Source organism: Lithobates pipiens, unplaced genomic scaffold, assembly GCF_037356315.1.
Source record: "Lithobates pipiens isolate NorthernLeopardFrog02 unplaced genomic scaffold, aLitPip1_a1.2 Scaffold_19, whole genome shotgun sequence".
In the NCBI taxonomy this organism is placed as follows: Eukaryota; Metazoa; Chordata; class Amphibia; order Anura; family Ranidae; genus Lithobates; species Lithobates pipiens.
This window is the reverse complement of record NW_027507764.1, coordinates 245,294,440-245,318,345: the sequence shown is the minus strand read 5'-3', so window position 1 is coordinate 245,318,345 and position 23,906 is coordinate 245,294,440. Positions and strand designations below refer to the sequence as shown.

The 23,906-nt window shown below is 41.3% G+C and overlaps 1 protein-coding gene across 9 annotated transcripts in view; it reads left to right on the top strand.

Moving 5' to 3' along the window:
* PIGM (phosphatidylinositol glycan anchor biosynthesis class M) overlaps positions 1–23,906 on the top strand; it is a 313,826-nt gene that overhangs the window by 224,484 nt on the left and 65,436 nt on the right. For all 9 annotated transcript variants that reach the window (XM_077491881.1, XM_077491877.1, XM_077491876.1 and 6 more), the window contains one exon: positions 2,776–3,335. In XM_077491881.1, coding sequence (XP_077348007.1) covers positions 2,776–3,335 — 560 coding nt within the window. The remainder of the gene's footprint in view (positions 1–2,775; positions 3,336–23,906) is intronic.

Below are 23,906 nucleotides of genomic sequence, written 5' to 3'. Positions count from 1 at the left end.
CGTGACTGTAACATTATGGCAGACAAGTCAGAGAACTTTTACACATTTTTGGGACCATTGGCATTAATACAACGATCAGTGCGATTAAAATTGCATTGATAACTGTAAAAATTTCACTGGCAGTGAAGGGGTTAACGGGGGCAGTGAAGGAGTTAATATGTATCCTAGGGAGTGTTCTAACTGAAAGGGGGATGGGACTGTGCATGGAAACTAACAGATCGCTGTTCATACTCTGCCGAGCCATGCTGCCGCTGTTACAATTAACAGTACCAACAGTGATCTCCCCCCCCCCAGCCTAGTAAGCAACAAACTATAATAGAAGTAGACTGTCTGACTCCTACCCAGTTCTAGAGGCCAATTTAATCAGCTCTCAACTAACATGTTGAGTTCAGAATCAAACAAACCAAGAATAGTCTTTACATATATTCTGGGAGATATTGTGGATAAATATTACTGTCTCATTTTAAGCAATCCAAGACATACCCTCCCAGTCACCATTTCCAATATGACATACACAGGGTTCCCAGAGTCTGTGTGTCCTGGGGGACAAGGACCCGAATCCAAAGTAGCATCACCTCAAGGGTCCCCAGGCATACAGCTCACAAAGAGCACCATTCCCCCAAATGCCAGGGCCCATAATCGGTAAGCTAGCATTCAGCCCCCTCCAAAAGCCCCTGTCCTGACTAGGTCCGTCACACCTCCTCTTCAGAGAAGCCTATTCTGCCCCTACCTAACAACTGTACTTTATTTTCTCCATCATATCCTCCACTACAGTTATTACCTTTTGTATCACGTTACCCTCCTTCCTAGATTGTAAGCTCTAATAAGCAGGGTCCTCTGATTCCTCCTGTATTGAATTGCATTGTAACTGTACTGTCTGCCCTCATGTTGTAAAGCACTGTGCAAACTGTTGGCACTATATAAATCCTGTATAATAATAATAATAAATGTACAAGGATATAGAAAATCACAAGTTTTGTATTTACTCAGTGGAACTGATAACATCCAAGTGAAAGTTAAAACACAAACATGTCAGGCAAAATAAAAATAGAAAACAGAATCACTGAGTTTGAAAAAGGATCACCCTCCTCCTAAAATTACTTTTAAACTCAATTAGGTGTAGCTAAATCACCTTCTCAATGGCACACAAAGCCATTTGACTTTCAACTGTGATCAGCTGTGGTCATTTTGATTAGCTCAGCATGAAAAAAGCGTTCCTGGAGAATTGCAACTGTAGCAAACAGTCAACTCTGGGTGGCAAGGCGCTGTCAAAAGATCTCCAGGATAAAGTTGTGGACAAGCACAAGTCAGAAAATAGATACAAAAAATGTTCAAAGGCTTTATCAATGCAAAGTAAAGTACTTTATAACGAAGTTGAAGGTACTGTATTTATTACAACACGGACCCTCCCTGGATCAGGATGTCGCTCCAAACTGGATAAAAGAACCAGGAGCAAACTGGTCAGAGAGGCTAACAAGAGGCCTACAGAAACTCTGAAGCAGTTGCAGGAATTTGATAGAGTGGTCATTGTGTGCAGGTGACAGTATCACAAATTCTCTACAAATGTGGCTTGTATGGGAGGGTTGAAAAAAAAGACACTCAAAGACCACATACCTAATGACTGAAGATTCTGGGGCTACATGGAAATAGGTGTTCTGGTCAGATGAGACTTAACTTGAATAATCTGGCCTCCAACACCAGATGATGTCTGGCGAAAATCCTATAGAGTTCATCCAAATAACACAATTTCTACAGTAAAGCATGAAGGTAGCAATATCTTGTTACGTGGGTGTTTGCAACAGGGCTAGAGCACTTGTTAGGATAGAAGGAAAAATGAATGGATCAAAATGCTGTCAAGTTCTTGCGGGAAAATCTGCTGCCCTCTGCCAGAAAGTTGACAATGGGCAGAAGGTTTACTCTCTAAAATAATAACCCAGCGCACACAGCAAAAATGACCACTCAGTGGTTGAAGGAGAAAAGGGTGAATATCCTTGCATGGCCTAGTCAGAGTCCAGACTTAAACCCCATTGAAAATCAGTGGAATGACTTGAAGACTGCAGTCCACAAACGGTCACCATGAAATTTAAATGAATTTGAGCAGTTCTGCAAAGAGTGCGCAAATATTGCAGTTAGAGATATAGCCCAACATACTAAAGGCTGTAATTAAAGCAAAAGGTGGTTCAACAAAATCCTGACAGGAGAGGGTGGTCCTTTTTCCAACTCAGTGATTGTGTTTTAGATTTTTTTTTTTTTTATGTTGGTGTTATATCTTTCACCTGGATGTGATGAATTGCACTTTAGGGCCGGTTCACACAGCGAGGCGACACGGCTCGCCTCGCTCCCGCAAGTCGCCCCCATTCAGTACTATGGAACCGTTCTGAGAGGAGCGACTCGAGTCGCTCCGACTCAGAAAAAAGGTTCCTGTACTACTTCGGGGCGACTTCGGGGGCGACTTGCATTGACTTCTATACAGAAGTCCTCTGCAAGTCGCCGCTGAGCTCCCCGCAGGCCGCGGCGAGGTAAGTCGGAGACGCCTCGCCGCGCCTCGCTGTGTGAACCGGCCCTTAAAGTAAGTAGTTGAGTAAATACAGCTGGATAAAACAAACATTGTCTGTATTCTTTTCAGGCTGCAAAGCAACCAAATGTGATTATTTTAAAGGGGAGTGATTCTTTTTTATATCCACTGTATCTCGATCAATCTGTCTTAGACATAATATTGAACATTTAGTGTATGGAAAGAAAATTAAAACTATTTTTACTTCCTTCTTGTTTCAGGGATTTTCACCTTACCAAAGAACAACATATCGTTATACTCCATTACTTGCTTGGATCCTAACTCCAAACATCTACATCTCAGAACTGTTTGGGAAGATGTTGTTTGTGTGGTGTGATGTAGTTGCTGCCTACCTAATTCACAGAATCTTGAGACTGCAAGGATTAGACAACTTCTCTGCAAAAAAGTATAGTGCTTTTTGGCTTTTTAACCCTTTACCAATGGCTGTATCCAGCAGAGGAAATGCAGAATCTATTTTGGCTGTGCTTGTCCTGGCAGCATTGTATTATGAGCTGAAGCATAATCTTGTCAAAGCTGCACTTATCTATGGTTTTTCTGTGCACATGAAGATTTACCCAGTGGCTCTCCTTCTACAAACTGTTTTATCTCTGCAAGCACAGAGGACTAAGAAAAGAAAGACATACAAAGGAAAGTTTTCAATATTCATATGGTTTGGAATGGCATGTGATAGGCTCAAGAGGATGCTAACGTGGGATATTTTTGTCTTTGGAGCTGTCATGAGTCTCACACTGTTGGTGCTAAACTGTGCTTTCTATCAGAAGTAAGTTATTTTTTTTTTTTTTCTCTTTTTAGTTTTGAATATTTTTTTTTTAGGTTCAAACAGTGTATGAGTACAAAAAATATTGCAAAGTTTGATATTTTTCATTTAATATTGGTAGTCCTATAAACAGGTAATAATAGTTCATACTCACACATTACTATGAGGGGTGAGGATCTATGTAGAAAAGGGAACCAAAGGTCTAATAGAGACGTCTTTCACAGAGAGGTACAAGATATCCATAGATACCCATATTTTCCAAAACTGGTCAAAGCAATATTAAACCCAAAAATATGTTCTTTTGCAGCTTCCCAATTCTTTGTGGGGACAGCATTCATTTTCTTTTTTTTAGGCTTTTTTCCTTTATTTTCACATGTTGATCTGGCCAGTAAGTCTATTTTTCAACTTATTTTAACAGACAAAGCTGTCCAGCAAAAGTGTCAGTTAGAGGGTTTAGACTAACCATTTAACACTAATAGGGGTAATAAAGATGGTCAGTTTTTATTAATTTATTTAAGACCTTCATTTCAAAAGGAAAAAAAAACATAAAAAGTGTTAGCTGGAGATTGGCCTTATTTGTTAAATCCATTAGAATCTGCTGCTGATCTAACACTACCATCTCCCAGATTGACAGTTGAAGGAAAAAGAAAAGCTTGGCAGAAGCAGATGAAAAGATACTATATTTAGAACACATTTTTCGAGATCTTACTAAAATTGTGTGCAATTGTGCAAAGGTGTTACTAAACACACAACAGTAAAATCAGCCTGTATATTCAGCAAAGCATGCTTGTTATACTGACTGTGAAACCTAAGGGGTTAATCCTGCGCATTGTGTAAAAAGGCTGTTTGATCCTCCCTTTTTTCACTGTCTCAATCCATCTCCCGATAGAACAAAGCCTAGGGGGCACGCTGCACATACTCAGTTTGGTGTGAATTGCTAGAATTTTATTTATTTTTTCGTGGGAGGCTGTATGTGATCAGCACTGTCCAGACAGAGGTTCATGGGTCATGCAGCCTCATAGGACAGTCAAAGGAGAATGAAAAGTCCTCCTACAAGTTTTAACCAGTGCTTGACCAGACACTGATAGAAGTCACAAGACTGCTACGTACTACTGAGGAGAAAATGTATTTAGCCATTTATATTTACTAAAATAATTGCATTTCTATGTTCTGTGTACTGTACTTGCACATTATGGCAGACAGCCCCAGAGTTCTCGCTTCCAGCAAATGCAACATTCTCTTATTCCATCATCTTCTGGGTCCAGAATCTTCAGTCTTCTGTGTGCAGTAACACATTTTCTTCCCACCCTGCTTTTATGGAGACATACAGTGGTGTGAAAAAGTGTTTGCCCCCTTCCTCATTTCCTGTTCCTTTGCATGTTTGTCACACTTAAGTGTTTCGGAACATCAAACCAATTTAAACAATAGTCAAGGACAACACAAGTAAACACAAAATGCAATTTGTAAATGAAGGTGTTTATTATTAAAGGTGAAAAAAAATCCAAACCATCATGGCCCTGTGTGAAAAAGTGATTGCCCCCCTTGTTAAAACATACTATAACTGTGGTTGTCCACACCTGAGTTCAATTTCTCTAGCCACACTCAGGCCTGATTATTGCCACACCTGTTCACAATCAAGGCATCACTTAAATAGGAGCTGCTTGACACAGTAAGGTCCACCAGAAGATCCTTAAAAGCTACACATCATGCCGAGACCCAAAGAAATTCAGGAACAATTGAGAAAGAAAGTAATTGAGATCTATCAGTCTGGAAAGGGTTATAAAGCCATTTCCAAAGCTTTGGGAATCCAGCGAACCACAGTGAGAGCCATTATCCACAAATGGCAAAGACATGGAACAGTGGTGAACCTTCCCAGGAGTGGCCGGCCGCCCAAAATTACCCCAAGAGCGCAGCGACGACTCATCTAAGAGGTCACAAAAGACCCCACAACAACGTCCAAGGAACTGCAGGCCTCACTTGCCTCAGTTAAGGTCAGCGTTCATGCCTCCACCATCAGGAAAAGACTGGGCAAAAATGGCCTGCATGGCAGAGTTCCAAGGAGAAAACCACTGCTGAGCAAAAAGAACATCAAAGCTCGTCTCAATTTCTCCACAACACATCTTGATGATCCCCAAGACTTTTGGGACAACATTCTGTGGACCGATGAGACAAAAGTGGAACTCTTTGGAAGGTGTGTGTCCAAGTATATCTGGCGTAGAAGGAACACTGCATTTCATAAAAAGAACATTATACCAACAGTAAAATATGGTGGTGGTAGTGTGATGGTCTGGGGCTGTTTTGCTGCTTCAGGACCTGGAAGACTTGCCGTGATAAAAGGAACTATGAATTCTGCTGTCTACCAAGAGATCCTGAAGGACAATGTCCGACCATCTGTTCGTGTACTCAAGCTGAAACGAACTTGGGTTCTGCAGCAGGACAATGATCCTAAACACACCAGCACGTCCACCACCGAATGGCTGAAGAAAAACAAAATGAAGACTTTGGAGTGGCCTAGCCAAAGTCCTGACCTGAATCCTATTGAGATGTTGTGGTATGACCTTAAAAAGGCCGTTCATGCTCGAAAACCCTCTAATGTAACTGAATTAGGACAATTCTGCAAAGATGAGTGGGCCAAAATTCCTCCAGGACGCTGTAAAAGCCTCATTGCACGTTATCGCAAACGCTTGGTTGCAGTTGTTGCTGCTAAGGGTGACCCAACCAGTTATTAGGTTTAGGGGGCAATCACTTTTTCACACAGGGCCATGATGGTTTGGATTTTTTTTCACCTTTAATAATAAACACCTTCATTTACAAATTGCATTTTGTGTTTACTTGTGTTGTCCTTGACTATTGTTTAAATTGGTTTAATGTTCCGAAACACTTAAGTGTGACAAACATGCAAAGGAACAGGAAATGAGGAAGGGGGCAAACACTTTTTCACACCACTGTAGATGGGTAATAATTAAAAGCTGGAACACCTGTTTTGTTTTGTATCAGCACTCCAATTTCCTTCAATTGCTGCAGAAAAGCTGTAAGGTTTGAACCCATAACGTTTCAGAAAAGTTATTTTTTTTTTCTTGTTTATAAGATACACATGTTTCAATTATTCATATACAATTTGGTTATACGTTGGTCTGCTGAAGCATTTGGACACACAAAAATGTGGCTGGCCAGGTATAGCTCCTTTCACTCCCAGCATGCTTCAGCTTTTGCTAGTGTCCTAAGAGAATGGACATCTTATCTCTGCTGAGAAAAGTAACAATTTTTACTAACCATTTTCTCCTTTTTCAAGATAATATTTTTTTAGTCAAGATTTAATTTGCATGCTGCTGAGCTGGGCTCTTTTTGCAGCTATTTGGCTCAGCGCATCCTCAGCAATAGCTTAAACATAAAGGAGAAACCCCCCAAACAGGAATGGGACTTTAGGGGCAACAGTACATAATAAAAAATGTGTTTCATTCAAAAAAATACATATATAAATACATGAATAATTACAATACTCAAGAAGGATAAAAACAAAGATGGTGATATTGGTAGGTTCTCATATAAATCCGGACAGCCCGGTGCGTTTCGGGACCAGTTATATCCCTTTGTCGGGGGTGCTTGTCAGGAAGAGAGTCGTACTGTATAGCAGAAATTCAAAAGAACATTCATAAGTAATACTATAGTAATAGTAATTGCTAACAATTGAAAATTAAAACATACAGCATGGCAAGTAACAAAACATACAACATAGCATGTAAACAACGTAACCATAGCACACAAAATAGGTGTTGACTGTCAGACCAATGGCGAAAAAGTGACGGTGACCGGACCTGGTTGCCGGTGCTGTACCCCCACTTATCCACACAATTCCTCCAATAGCACAATGTAACAAGAAAACTGTGTTCTTTAGATGAATAATAAAGGTGTGTAGACGGTCCTATAAGGGCTCCATGAACACCAATCTATAAAAGGAGTATTAATGTTTTTTCAAGCCGACAAGGCTAGTACATATGAAACATTACATATGACATGAACACAGGTCAAAAAATAAATATATATATATATTGCCCACCTCTGCCAAAGCTTCTGCCCAAGAGAAAGAAAAGGGGAAAAGGGGGGGGGGGGACAGGTTATGGACCACCAGACCGCAGCCAGAAAGGAGGACACACAGAGGGCACCAATCTGCAAAAGGTCTGGCAAAGAGAAATAACAAGAAAACATTTTCTGAGTATAAGTGTGTGAAATTAATCCACAAGGGGAACAGGCTGCCGGACATAATCACGGAACATGTACCCACAAGACAGCAAATAAAGATGCACGTCCGTCTCCGCCGTCTGAGCAGTGACAGGACGAGTGCATAACATGCTGGCATTTAAGTGCACCAAAAACATCAATGGCACCAAAAACATCAATGATGTCGCCATGCACAGGGCCGCACAACTGACACGCTGATGTCACCCCTGTAAGGGGATGCCGTCGCGCAAAACCGCATCGCCGAAAGGCAACGCCATCACGCATGGCGACACGAGGCAAACACGTCGGACATTATCTCTGCAGCACCGCACAACCGTGTGCACGACCCACTCTTCCAGGAGAAAAAAACGCCCAACAGTTGCACAAACAATAGTATATGGTTTCAAGAAACATAAGCATGCAAAGTTCCTTTGTCATAATTTGAAAAATAACGAAAAGGGGAAAAAAGAGGCGAAATATATATATAAAAAAAAAAGCAAGAAACGAGCATTAATAACACAGCAGTGGTGGACAATAGGGATAAGAGTATAAATGCTAATAGTCAGATATAATATATAAACATTGCCTAACAAGTCTCTAAAAGACCCGGGAGGAAGCTGGGCAAAAACAATGCGAGGGCAACACACTAGGGGCCCCCAAAGAATTGGGGGACCCACTAAAGGGGTGCCCAGCAAAAGATTGCCCACCACAAAAACCAGGGCGCCATCCAAGAACAGGATGCAGCCACATGGAACGCGGCCATGCATGGATCGCTAAAATGGCCGTCCGAAAACCAGGAGGCCTGTGTGCGGCGGGCGGGACAGAAAGGGGGCCGCCAATCTGGCCCAAAGGCCAAGCATGATCAGCATCACCAATAGTCGACAGACAATCAACATAGACAATCATAGGCAGTCAAAGATGATCTTGAAAGCCCCAAAAGAATATACAAGAACAATATGAGGAAGAAGACGTAACGAGTCACATTATAATTATATCATGATATAACATAGGTAATTTCGCATTAAACAACATTACAAAGATTTTCTATTTATTGTAACACCCTGGTATTCATAGGGACATAGAGATGTGATCATTGATCTTTTTCACATCCACCAGAAGAAAAGCCCTCCAAGAAGGGCCTGAAACTGAGTTGCTCATTGAGTCCAGGGGGTGAGGTGGCCCCAAGGTCTGCAATACAACATGGCTTCCGTTGGAGGAGGACCTTGTTCCAATCCCCACCCCTCGGACTCAGATGAACCCTATCGAGGATCAAAAATCTGATCCCCGGAAACATGCCTTGATGCTGATCAATTACATGTCTCCCCAGAGGAAGCTCAGGATTAGCTATCCTCATAGAGGTGAAATGTCTAGATGCTCTTTGATGGAATTTTAGTTTTGTTGACAATGGCATGTCAGGAGGTACACCACCCCCTCCCCTCTCCCCTGGTCGTCCATTGGGGAGAAGAATATTTTGTCTTGTTTCCATATATTGACCGATGGGACATCCACCACATCTGAATTTCCCAAACCTCTTACAAAGATCCCTTCAAAATTCACTCTGGAGCAATTAGTCCATGAGTGAGGAGGACCGGCGATATGTGATCGCTGGCTTCAATGATATATGTGGGCACAGCATGGGATCTGAACGTAGAAGATAAGAACATTTCCCAATGATAGTGGCAACTGCCTTGTGTTGGCTGCTATACCTAGTAATGACTCTGACAGGCTGTGTATCCCGTTTTCTCCTTTTTGTCCAAAAGCAATTGATGTCTTGTGTGTCCATTAGCCCGTTTAAAAGCCCTCTTGAGGGAGGTATGAGAATAACCTCACTTCAAAAGTCTATCTCGCAAGGCACCTGCTTCTTGTTAAAAAGAATCTTGACCGGAACAGTTCCTGAGATACTGGCTGTACGGGATAGAACATAGGAGTGGCTGTGGATGCAAACTGGAGGAATGCAAGATCATGTTGCCCGCCGTGCGCTTACCGTAGAGCCCACTGGATAGGCTACCATCCTCATTTTTAGATATGGTGACGTCCAAAAATGTTGTACTCGATTTGCTATGTGTGACAGTGAATTTTAAATTTAAAGTCATTTTGGTTCATCGCCAAGATAAACTCCTCCAACTCATATACAGAGCCCTCCCAAAATAGTAAGATGTCATCTATGTAGCGGAACCAGGCTGCTACATGACGAGTGAGGTGCCTGAAGGATTGATCGGCTAAAAATGACTGCTCCCACTCCCCCAGGTACAGGTTGGCGTATGACTGAGCACAAGAAGTCCCTATCGCCACTAGGGCTGAAACAACTAATTGATTAATCGACAACTAATCGATTATGAAATTCATTGATTATGAAAATGGTAATCGATTAATCGGCCACTAAAATAATGGGGTTAAAAAAAACTAAAATTAGCCCTTTATGGTACAAAAAGAGCAAATCACTACTGTAAGTATTACTTCACTGTCCCATGGTAAAAAAAATTAACCCCTTACAGTAGCAATTATTTGCTTTTTTTGTAGTAATTTAATTTTTTTTGACCCCATTATGTTACTAAACATCTCAGGCCTGGGTCACACCTCTGTGTTTTTTTTGTGCTTTTTGCAGAAACACACTACAGGTCATTTACATGGTTCTTATGGGACATGTCCATGTCCATGATTTTTTTCAGCTGCTGCGTATTTGGAAAAGACAAGGACTTTTTTTAACGCAAAACGGTGCTATTTTGGTTAAATATACTTCAGTGGAGAAGCTGCAGAAAAGCATGTAATAATGCATTTTTGCAGCGTTTTGCTGTGTTTTTTAATATGACCAACAAAATATTGGCCAAAAAAATATGTAAAAATGCAAATCGCAGCAAAATCCCCCCCCCCCTTTTTTTTTTTAAGGTCATTAACTAATTAATCGAAACAATAATCGGCCAACTAATCGATTATGAAAATAATTGTTAGTTGCAGCCCTAATCGCCACCCCCTGCACCTGGAGGTAGTGGGAGCCATCAAAGGATAACACATTGTGTGAAAGTATAAATTCCAGGGCCATAATAATAAATTCCTGCAATTTCGACATTACCTCTATAGCTTTGAGTAATTACATGCCTTATAGCCACTAGTCCTAAATGATGAGGAATAGAGCAATAACTTGGAAGGCCATACTCGAACTCCAGACTGATTGGACTGAAGATTGCAAGGCTAGCTTGGTATGTGACTTTTGGACATTGGGCTCTGCTTCTGGTGCTTTGCAGATCTTTGTGTACTGTCTTTGTTAGCTCCAGATCCACGATGGCACAGCCTCTAGTATAAACCAAAAACTAATTTGCACAACCAAAATACAATTAAATACATGTGCATAAAAAAACGCTGGAGTTTCTAGCTAACACTTTTTTTTTTTCTCTCTTTTTTTTTTTTCTGTTTTTCTAAATTTAATAGACAAGTAGTTAAAAAACATTCCCCTGCCGGGGTACTCACATTAAACTTAACATTAATAAATCACCGGGACCAGATGGCTTGCACCCGAGAGTACTTAGGAAACTCAGTCAAGTAATTGCCAGACCATTGTTCCTAATTTTTACTGACAGGCTACTGACTGGAATGGTACTAGCTGATTGGAGAAAAGCCAATGTAGCCCCAATATTTAAAGAGGAAGTAAACTCTCCCGCTCTGATGCTTCTCTTCATTTATCCATTATAATAAGTAATTATCAGACTATAGCCACTGTAATCCAGCCCAAATCACATATTACTTACTGTTTAAAGAAACTTTAAAAAACTTGTTTCCAGGGATTAGGCAGCGCCATCTTAAGTATTGTTTTCTGAGTCCACAGTGGAGTGTATTTCCTTTTTTTTTATTTAATTTTTTTTCAGAATCGTTGTTTGTTTTCTTCAATATTTTACATAATAAAAAAAGAGAAACATTCTCTATGAAAAATACAACCACTTATTTCACCCTAACATGTAAAACATTTCTATATAACAGGGTGAGCCTTTAAGAAACATTCTTATCGCATAAAATATCATTTAATTCTTCTAGTATCTAACCCCTTTTCCTCTCACTGCTCAGATGTTCTTCCTTCCCCTCTTATTTCTTCTCTCCTTTCCTCTCTTCCTCTCCTTCCCTCCCCCTTCTCCATCCTCCCCTCCCTTCCTTACCACTCCCTTCCTTACCATTCCCTTCCTCCCTTCTCCCCCTCACCTATATTCCTAATCCCTCATACTGGGTATCTCATTCTATCCAACCAGGGTTTCCACATCTTTTTAAATTCTTAAAAATTTCCTCTCCTTAGATATATTACCCTTCCATATTGTTTCCGTAATTACCAGTTGCCAGTCTGCTACTGAAGGGGGGTTTTTTGCTTGCCACCTCTGCGCTATCAATTTTCTTGCCTGAAACATACACCTCAATATTGATTTATTTATACATGCTGATCTTCCTATTCCTTCGTCCAGGCCCAACACACATATCCTGGGGTCCCTCTTGATCGCCACTCTAAAGGTTTCATTCAAAGTCAATCTCTGACCAGTAGAAAAACAGTTTTGGGCATCGCCAGAACATGTGTGGCAGGTCTTCAGACTCCTGGCATCTTGGGCATTTATCATCTGTTCTGCGTCCAAAGCTAATGCTAGCTAACACTTAGTAAATTATTTCACAACACTCTGTGTCAAAATATAAATAATACGTAGTGCAGAGCAACTCAAATTATGCTCTTGCTAATAAAAGTGCAGACAAAAACATGAAAATTCAAAAAATGTGCAAACAGCTTGATGATCTAAAAAATCTACAAATATATTGCAAATATCAATAAATAAAGTGACACAATCAGCGCTACCTGGTATGCTAAAACACAAACTAAGTAGTGACCTGTATACTAAAACACACATAAATCGAAAAAATATTAATTATAAATATGAAATCTAAAAATATGAAATAGCTGATGTACACCTATCAGTGATTGACTACACCAAACAAATAGAAAATTGCATTTATAAATGGTGCTGCGCTATTCTCCTACAATCCACTCCATTGTGCATACAATGTATCACACTAAATTAGTCTGTGACTTGATGAAACAAAAATTGCAAAGTGCAATACAATAAATGTGTAATCAAAGCCTTTATAATGTGTATTAATCCACCATTGTGCTCATCAACAATCTTCTCATATAAAGCAAGCGTTTCCACCACCAGGTGAATTGTGCTCTCACCTCACCCCTATTAACCACTTAATAACCGCCCTATAGCCGAATGACGGCTTCAGGGCGGTTTCTTAACTCTGGGAGGCCGTCATATGACGTCCTCCCAGAATTCCGCTCTTGCGCGCACTCGAGAGCATCCGTGACCGCCGGGTCCTGTCATCACAGATCACGGTAAACGGCCGCTCATAGCGGCCGTTTACCACGTGATCGCTCCGTCAAATGATGGAGTGATCACTTGTAAACAAACCGGCGTCATGTTATGACGCCGGTTCCCCCCTCCCCCTCTCTGTACCGATCGGAACAGCAGAGGGGGAAGAGATCGGTGTCAGCAGCGATATGGGCTGCATCTGCAGTGCCCACATCACTGCTCACCGAAAATTAACCCTGCAATAACCCTGCAATAACCCTGCAATAACTCTGCAATAACTCTGCAATAACTCTGCAATAACCCTGCAATAACCCTGCAATAACCCTGCAATAACTCTGCAATAACCCTGCAATAACCCTGCAATAACTCTGCAATAACTGCAATAACGCTGCAATAACTCTGCAATACCCTGCAATACCCTGCAATACTCTGCAATACCCTGCAATACTCTGCATTACCCTGCAATACTCTGCATTACCGTGCAATACCGTGCAATACTCTGCATTACTCTGCAATACCCTGCAATACTCTGCAATACCCTGCAACGCTCTGCAACACTCTGCAATGCTCTGCAACACTCTGCAATGCTCTGCAACACTCTGCAACGCTCTGCAATGCTCTGCAACACCCGCCAATACCGTGCAATGCTCTGCAACACCCGCCAATATCCTGCAATGCTCTGCAACGCAATACTCTGCAACGCCATACTCTGAGATACCCAGCCATACTCTGATATACCCAGCCATACCCAGCCATAGTCGGTGATACCCTGCAATACCCAACCATAGACACCCCCCCTCCCGCCGCCCTCCGGTGCTTCTACCGACTCGCCAATACGATCAAATCCAGAATCTTTTTTTTTTTTTTTCAGGCTTCCCAGCTTAGAGGTGAGATGTGGGTCTTATTGACCCCATATCTCACTGTAAAGAGGACCTGTCATGCCATATTCCTATTACAAGGGATGTTTACATTCCTTGTAATAGGAATAAAAGTGATCAAAAAATTTATTTTTGGGGAAAAAAATGTCAAACTAAAATAAATAAAGTAAAATGAACAATAAAATATATATATATATTTTTTAAAGCGCCCCTGTCCCCATGTGCTCGCATGCAGAAGCGAACGCATACGTAAGTCCCGCCCACATATGAAAACGGTGTTCAAACCACACATGTGAGGTATCGCTGCGAACGTTAGAGCGAGAGCAATAATTCTAGCCCTAGACCTCCTCTGTAACTCAAAACATATAACCAGTAAAAAAAAATTAAATTGTCGCCTATGGGGATTTTTAAGTAGCGACGTTTGGCGCCATTCCACGAGCCTGTGCAATTTTGAAGAGTGACATGTTGGGTATCGATTTACTCGGTGTAACTTCATCTTTCACATTATGCAAAAATTGGGCTAACTTTACTGTGTTTTTTTTTTTTTTTTTAAGCACAAAACTGTTTTTTTTCCAAAAAAAAGCATTCGAAAAATTGCTGCGCAAATACCCTGCGAGATAAAAAGTTGCAACAACCACCATTGTATTCTCCAGGGTGTTTGCTAAAAAAACATATATAATGTTTTGGGATTCGATGTAATTTTCTAGCAAATAAATGATGATTTTTACATGTAGGAGAGAAATGTCAGAATTGTCCTGGGTGCTCCAGAACGCCTGATGGCGCTCCCTGCATGTTGGGCCTCCGTATGTGGCCACACTGTGTAAAAGTCTCACACATGTGGTATCGCCGTACTCGGGAGTAATAGCAGAATGTGTTTTGGGGTGTAATTTGTGGTATGCATATGCTGTGTGAGAAATAAACTGATAATATGACAATTTTGTGAAAAAAAAAAAAAAAGTAAAAAAAAATCTTGATTTTGCAAAGAATTGTGGGAAAAAATGACAACTTCAAAAAACTCATCATGCCTCTTACTAAATACCTTGGAATGTCTTCTTTCCAAAAAGGGGTCATTTGGGGGGTATTTGTACTTTTCTGGCATGTTAGGGTCTCAAGAATTGAAATAGGCCGTCTGTACTTCAGGTGTGATCAATTTTCAGATATTGGCACCACAGCTTGTGGACTCTATAACTTTCACAAAGACCAAATAATATCCACCAATTTGTACTTATTTTTACCAAAGATATGTAGTGGTATAAATTTTGGCCAAAATTTATGAAGAAAAAATTACTAATCTGCTAAACAACAGAACAGAAATGAAGAAAATTCATTTTTTTACAGAATTTTCTGTATTTTTTCTTTTATAGCACAAAAAATAAAAAACCCAGCGGTGATTAAATACCACCAAAAGAAAGCTACATTTGTGTCAAAAAAAGGACAAAAATTTCATATAGGTCCAGTGTTGTATGACTGAGTAATTGTCATTCAAAATGTGAGAGCACCGAAAGCTGAAAATTGGTCTGGTTATTAAGGGTGTTTAAGTGCCCAGTGGTCAAGTGGTTAATAGAAGTGTGGTGAGAGCCCAATTCACCTGGTGGTGGAAATGCTTGCTTTATTTGAGAAGATTATTGAGGAGTACAGCGGTAGATTAATATACATTATAAAGACTTTGATTATATGTTTATTTTATTGTACTTTTCAATTTTTGTTCCATCAGGTCAGATTCATTTAGTGCTATTACATTGTATGCACAGTGGAGTGGATTGCAAGATAAAAGCGCTGCTCCATTTATATATGCAATATTGCAAATATCTCAATAAAAGTCCAAATAATGATGCAGTCACAACTGTGACAATGTGAACTTGTTACCAGTAAGGTCATGACACACTGAGTTCCTCTCAGGGGTTGTGACTCCAGATGCCACGCAGTAAATCCTCACTGTCACCATGTATAAGCATATGAATCTTCAGATGCAACAGGTGTACATGTGGGAGCAAGGAAAAAGCACACAAGACCTAGTGTTCTCCGTTTTACCAAAAATTGAATGTATAAAATATAGGGATACTGCACTTACAAGTAAAGCACTACACTACACTGCACTACAGCCAGTGCTAGCCGGCATTCAGCCAAAGTCCAAGATGGCCGCAGGATGTTGTCACACCCAAAGCTCTCCCCCCCCCCCCCCCCCCCATGTTAGCAACTGTCAGTTTATGCAGTTTCAGCTAGCAGGCCATGGTTGGAGTTTTTACTCCAAACTATTTAGTTTCAAAACAAAAAGGCATCTTTTGGATCTCTTCTTGGATATAAAGGCTTTAGATGTCTCCATTTGAGTCACCAGGTCGATGATAGCCTCACTCCACCAGGGAGACTTTCTAGTCTCTGTGGACATCAAGGATGCATACTTGCATATCCCCATCTTTACATCTCATCATCGCTACCTCTGCTTTGCAGTGGGCACTCAACAATAAAAGTTTCTGATCCCACCATTTTGTCTGTCTTCTGCGCCCTGAGTGTTCAGCAAGGTATTGGCTTGTTTGCTAGCCTTACTATGCTCCCAGGTTCAGGGCAGCCATCAGAAATTGTGGGGCCCTTTACACAGCTTTAGACCTGGGCCTGACCACCAACATTCCCCAGGGTCCCGCCCACTGGCTGTCCCACCGAATCTGCCCACTAGCCATCACACCAAGCCCCCTCACACCTGTACGCTCTCAGCCCCCTCTTACCTGTATGCTCTCAGCCCCCTCTTACCTGTATGCTCTCAGCCCCCTCTTACCTGTATGCTCTCTCAGCCCCCTCTTACGTATACGCTCTCTCAGCCCCCTCTTACCTATTTGCTCTCTCAGCCCCCTCTTACCTATACGCTCTCTCAGCCCCCTCTTACCTATACACTCTCTCAGCCCCCTCTTACCTGTACGCTCTCTCAGCCCCCTCTTACCTGTACGCTCTCTCAGCCCCTCTTACCTGTGCGCTCTCAGCCCCTCTCACACCTGTTACGCTCTCAGCCCCTCTCACACCTGTTACGCTCTCAGCCCCTCTCACACCTGTTACGCTCTCAGCCCCTCTCACACCTGTTACGCTCTCAGCCCCTCTCACACCTGTTACGCTGTCAGCCCCCCTTACACCTGTTACGCTCTCAGACCCTCTCACACCTGTACGCTCTCAGTTCGTCTCTCTGTTCCTCCTTTTAATCTGCTTTCTCATCCATTCCACATGATTGAGATGGAGGGAATTCCGGTAATCCTCATAGCTCCAAACTGGGCCAGGTGGATGTGGTACTCTATTCTGATCAAATTAATGTCCCACACCCCATGGGCTCTTCCAAATCAACCAGATTTCCTAACCCAAAGACCAGTTTACTGCTCCTGCTTTTTGATTGCTGGCTTTGATGGCATGAGTGTTGAAGCTCAAGTCTTGAGAGACAGGGTCGCTCTGATTTAATAAATCAGAGACCCCTTAAGTAAGAAAAAAATAGAAAGTTAGAGCTGGAAAGTCTGCCCCCAGCAAGTTCTACAATCACACATGGAAGGCATATTTTTGGTGCATAGAAAGAAGGTTTCACCCCAGAAAATATTCTTTTTTTTTTTAAATAAATTCTTTATTTTTTTTTCCTTTTTTCCATAGATTTCACATTACCATACATTACACATCTACATTATCTTTAACAGCTATATCTTATAATATTTCCAATTTATACCGTGATTCCATGTGACTTTCTCCTTTTCAATTTATCCCTTACCCCCCACCCTTGTCAGAGAGAAAAACAAAACAAAATGTAATTATAATAATCCCCCCCCCCCCATTCCACCAGCTCTTATTTTCCAGATTCCAAATATTCTACATCACACATTCCCTAAAGACTGAGTAAGGAGTCCATATCTTCTGGTATTTCTCATCTTGATCTTTCATTGTCATTTTCAAATTTTCCATTTGTTGAATTTCTGTAATTCTCATAAGCCATTGTGTTCTAGCTGGAGGGTTGTCTTTTTTCCACAGAACGGGAATACATGCCCTTGCTGCTATCAACAAATGTCTCAGAGAGTTTTTAAATCTTTCTATTGCCATTGGGATATCCAGCAAAAGAAAAGTTGCCGGTCTATTTCCAATGGCAATTCCTGTTATTGTTTTTATGGTATCAGCTACCATCTCCCAAAACTCTCTAATTTTTGGACATTCCCAAAAAATATGTAATAGTGTTCCCTCTGCTCCATGACATCTTCAGAAAATCTCAGATATTTGAGGGTAGATTTGATGTAACACTTTTGGTGTTCTGTACCACCTAGTGAGAATCTTATATCCCCCTTCTTGGTATCTACTTGCTATCGAGGCCTTTTGATGAAACAGCAGGATCTTGTCCTTTTGTTCTGGGGAGAATATAGTACCTAGATCTCTTTCCCAGGCCTGAAAAAAAGAAAGTTCTTGTGGGGTCTCCAGTTCTGTTAGTATTCTTTAGAACTGGGACATCAAGTGACTTAATAAGTCTCCTTTCAGACAGGTCTCCTCAAATTCAGTCAATGCCCTTACTTCTAATTATGCCTTTGATTTAGATCTGATAAAAGCTTCTAATTGCCTCATCCTGAAAGAATCTAGCTGTGGTGCTATTTCTTTTTCAATATCTTTTTTTGTCATTAACTGGTTTTCTACCGAAAAATGACAAATTCTGCTAATGCCTCTATCTCGTATTGCTTTAATCTTTGGGTCCATCATTCCTGGCTGAAATGTTGGAGTATCCAAGATTGGAAGGGGCTAGTCCTTCCAGTGGGATTTCTGTCGCTGCTTGTTCTGTCTGTATCCAAGGTTTATCTTTTTTAAGCCTACACCATTCCACTACTCTAGCTAAGTGTGAGGCTTCATGATATCTTATTGGATCTGGGAGTCCTATCCCTCCTTTTCCTTTGGGGAGTACCAGGATATTTGGACATACTCTTGCTGGTTTCCCAGCCCAGATTAACTTCAAGAATCTTGATCTAAGAGATTTTAAAAAACTTGGGGGGATCTTGGTAAAGTCTGTATTAAATGTAAAAGTTTTGGCATCACATTCATCTTGATAATATTAGTCCTCCCAAATCACGTGAAAATCTCTTTATCCCATTTCTGAAGATCACTTTTGATCTGTCTTACTAATGGAATATAGTTAAGTTCGAACAGCTCATTTAGATTTTTTGACATTTTTGTTCCGAAGTAACTTATATGTGAATTCGTCCATCTAAAATCAAATTGTGTAGATATTGCCTGTAGACGGGACGAATTTATTTCTATTCCCATTGCTTCTGATTTTCCGTAGTTTACTTTAGATATTTTCCCATATTCTCGTAACTCCATCAGTAAAGATGGGAGAGATGTAATTGGGGCAGTTACAAAGAAAATCAAATCGTCTGCATAGGCTGCTAACTTCGGTTCTTCTTTTCTTATTTTCACCCCCTTAATATTCACATTAGCACGGATTTTCCTTAGAAAAGGTTCTATTGTCAAAATGAATATCAGGGGTGAAAGAAGGCATCCCTGATGTGTTCCATTTAAGATGGAAAAAGGTTCAGATATTCTATCGTTTACTTTACTTTCACCCTGGCACTTGGTTTTGAATATAAATTAAGGATCCATCTCAACATCCCATCCCCTATACCTATGTGCTGTAATACCGCTTTTATGAGTATCCAATCTACCCGATCAAAAGCTTGGCTTATGCAATTTTTGTGCCAGGTAGATTGTATTCACCACCCGTTGTGTATTTTCTCTTCCTTCTCTCCTAGGGATAAACCCTACTTGATCTGGGTGTATTAATTCCGGTATAAGATCTACCAATCTCATAGCTAAAATCTTTGTGAACACTTTAAGGTCCACATTTAGCAACAAAATAGTTTGGTAGCTAGGGCATTGAGAGGGATCCTTCCCTTCTTTTGGAATAACTGTTATATGTGCCAATAATGTTTCTGTTGGAATCTGCTTCCCTTCACGTATTGAGTTATAAGCCTCTATGAATCTCAGAGTCAATTTCTCCGCAAAATTTCTATAATTTAACAGGGTAAACCCATCCGGGCCTGGTGCCTTACCCATTTTCAGTGTTTTGAATGCCTTTATAAATTCCTCTGATGTAATTGGTACATCAATTTCTCTGGCCATCTCCTCTGTTATTTTTGGCATTTCTGTCTTTTCAATATATTCTCTAGCTATTTCCCCTTTTTTTAAGTCATCTGCTGAGGTGGATTTTTTTTCCAGCTGGTATAGCCTCTCATAATATTCTTTAAACACCTGAGCAATTTTCTGTGAGGTATTAACCATTTCATCTCTCTGTGTTTTAATTTGTGTAATTGAATTTCGGGTAGTATTTTCTCTAAGGGCATTTGCCAGCAATCTCCCTGGTTCATTCCCAAATTCATAAAATGTCCGCCTCCCTCGAGTTAGCTTTGCTTTCGCTTTTTCTATTAGTTGAAGATTTCATTTTTCCCGCAAACCATCTAATTTCTGTTCTACTGCTTGTGATTTGTTATGTACTATTTCTAATTCTCCAATATCTTTAAGCAACATATCAATATTTTCATTCAGTTTGTGTTTTCTATGTGCCCCCAGGGAGATAAATATTCCTCTCATGACACATTTGTGTGTCTCCCATATGCAGAAGGTTGTTATTTCTCCTGTCTTATTTATTGAGAAAAAAGCATCCAATTCTTGTTTTAATTTTTCCTTATATTCATTTTCTTTCAATAATGTTTCATTTAACTTTGAACTGGATGGACTGGTGTCTTTATTCAACCTTACGAACTTTGAAACTTCCAATGCCACTCTCTTGATTCTGCCTCCCCTAGCTCTAACACACAGCTCATCGGAGCATGATCTGATAGTGTAAATGAGCCAATTGAGGCTTCCACTAGAAATTTAATCGCATTCTGAGAGATTACAATGTAATCAATTCTAGAATAAGTCTTGTATTTTGCCAAGAAACACGTATACTCCCTGTTCTGTGTACGGACTACCCTCCAGCTATCAATCAGCTGCAATTCTTGCATCATTCTCTTTGCTTTCCTTAATTTGACATATGACAAATGAGATGAGCCTTTTGATGTATCCTTCATTGGGTCAAAAGCCATATTTAGGTCACCTCCCACCACTAAAATTCCCTCTTTATGTTGTTGTACAATATGTAAATATATTTCTAAAGAGGTTACTTAGTCTTCATTTGGCAAATATAAATTTACCAATGTAACTTTTTGACGACCCAAGGTTCCCTTTACTATGAGGAGGCGGCCTTCTCCATCAGTATATAACCCTTGTTCCTTCCATGGTATCTGTCTTGTTATTAAGATAGACACCCCGCAAGATTTGAAATTCTGTGATGTACTATGGTATACCGAGGGGTAATGGTGATTTTTATTCCATGGGATCTTATCCTCTTTAAAATGAGTCTCCTCATTATTTGAGATTTGAGTCTCTTCAACTCCATCATTAATCTTGTCCGTTTCTCTGGAATATTTTGTCCCTTAACATTGTATGATGTAAAAGTTTAGTCATTTTTATAGCTGGTCAGATCGGAGGAAGAGGAAGGGGCGAGAGGAAGGACGGAGAGAAAGAGAGAAAAAAATAACACACCCCAACACAACCCCTTCTTTAACCACTTGGGATCCGCGCTATTGCCGAATGACGGCATTAGCGCGGACCTAGATTTCCGGGACTACGTCTATTGACGTCGTCCCGGTTACGAGCGGCCTGCGCGCCCCCTGAGGGGCGCGCGCGGCGCGCTCTGTGATCGGCGAGTCCGTGAGACTCGCCTGATCACCGATCCATGTAAGGGGTCGATCCCGACCCCTTATCACGTGATCAGCTGTCAGCCAATGACAGCTGATCATGTGATAGAACGGAGCCGGTAATCGGCTATTATTCCTCCTCGCGCTGACAGCGCGAGGAGAAAAAAAAAAAGCCGATCACCGGCGGCCGTGATCGGGACATCAGTCCCGATCACGGCCAGCAATGCAAGGCACCACATGCCACCTGCCAGTGCCCACCTGCCTCCCGCAGTGCCATCCTGAAGTAGAACTAAAAGTAAAAGTAAGTGCCCCCCGTCTGTGCCCATAGTGCCCACAGTGCCACCCACAGTGCCACCCACAGTGCCACCCACAGTGCCACCCAATCTGCCTCAAAGGTGCTGCACCCCAGTGCCGCCCATCAGTGCCCAGCAGTGCCGCCCATCAGTGCCCAGCAGTGCCGCCCATCAGTGCCCAGCAGTGCCACCTATCAGAGCCACCTATCAGTGCCACCTATCAGTGCCCATCAGTCCCATCTATCTGTGGTACCTATCAGTGCCCATCCGTGCCACTTATCCGTGCCACCCATCCGTGCCATCTTATCTGTGCCCATCTTTGCCCATCAGTGCCGCCTTATCTGTGCCCATCGGTGCCGCCTTATCTGTGCCTATTAGTGCCGCCTTAACTATGCCTATCAGTGCCCACCAGTGCAGCCTATCAGTGCCCACCAATGCAGCCTATCAGTGCCCACCAATGCAGCCCATCAGTGCCCACCAATGCAGCCTATCAGTGCCGCCTTATCAGCGCACTTCAATGAAGGAGAAAAATGACCCGTTTGCAAAATTTTATAACAAACTATTAAAACATGATTTTTTTTTTTTTTGCATCTTTTTTTGTTTGTTTAGCAAAAAATAAAACTCCGAGCTGTAACTAAATACCACCAAAAGAAAGCTCTATTTGTGGGAAAAAAATGATAAAAATTTAATTTGGGTACAGTGTTGTATGCCCGCGCAATTGTCATTCAAAGTGCATCAGCGCTGAAAGCTGAAAATTGGTCTGGGACTGAGGGGGGTTTAAGTGCCCAGTAAGCAAGTGGTTAAATAAATGAGTATTATTATTATTATTATTATTAATAACGATTTATATAGCGCCAACAGTTTATGCAGCGCTTTACAATGTATAGGGGGGACAACACAATTACAGTACAATACAAAAGGTACAGGAGGGCCCTGCTTGTAGAGCTTACATTCTAAAGGGAGGGAGTGGTGGTACAAAAGGTAATAGCTGCAGAGAATGATTTGATGGGGGTGGCTCGGGGACAGTTAGGTGGGTGTGGGATAGGCTTCTCTGAATAAATGAGTTTTCAGGGAACTCTTAAAGGTGGAGAGGGTAGGGGCTGAGCGGACAGACTGGGAAAGGGAGTTCCAAAGGATGGGAGAGGCTCTGAGAAGTCTTGAAGGAGAGCATGAGAGGAGGTAACAAGGGAGCTAGAAAGCAGTAACTGATTACAGATCTGGAACCATCCTCAGAAAAAAAAAAAAGGAAGAAAAACGCCTCCGACTTTTCCTCCACCTGGAGGAGAGGCGTTTAATATGGGGGGAGTTGATGAGCAGAAAGGAGTCTGTGCACCGTGACCGCTTTCAGCACTCTCCACACCTATCATAGTTATTTTTTCCTACATTCATTTTCCACCTTAATTTTTGTTGACATAGACATGTTATCACAGTTATTGTTTAATCAGTATATTTTTACATATTATCCCCCTTCTTTCTCCTTCCCTTTTCTCCTTCCCTTTACTTCCTCTCCTCCTCCTCCCCGCCCTCTCTCCTTCCCCTCTTTCCCCTTCCTTCCCATCTTCCTCCTTTCCTTCCCCTTATTATCCTTAGTTCTTAATTCTGCCCTTCTTGTTTCAAACAAATTACAATTTTCTTCTCTTTTCTCTTTCTCCTAAAAAAAAAAAAAAAAAAAAAATCATTAAGCTCCCCACTAATGAAAAAAAGAGAGCCACATAAAATAAAATAAAAAAAGGGAAGGGATAAAGGAGGGAAGGAGTTCTTTTGCCTATTAATATGGGGTCAGTCTCTTCTTTCGACTTCAGCTAAGCTTTAAGGATCCACAGCTTAGTCCCTCTGATTGGTCCCTCCTTTCTGCTGCTCTATTATTCCCTTTGTTTGAGAAGTCCTTCTTTTCTCCTGTTAAGACCCCTTTCACACGGGAGCGTTTTTCAGGCGCTTTAGCATTAAAAAAGCCCCTGCAAAGTGCTTGAAAGAAGCCTCATCTGCAGTCCCAATGTGAAAGCCCAAGTGCTTTAAGAGCCCTTTCACAATGTCAGCGCCCGAAAACTGCTCGTAAAGCGCCGCTCAAACTAGCAGCGATTTTACCAGCGTTTTTCGATTGTTATTGGGGCTCTTT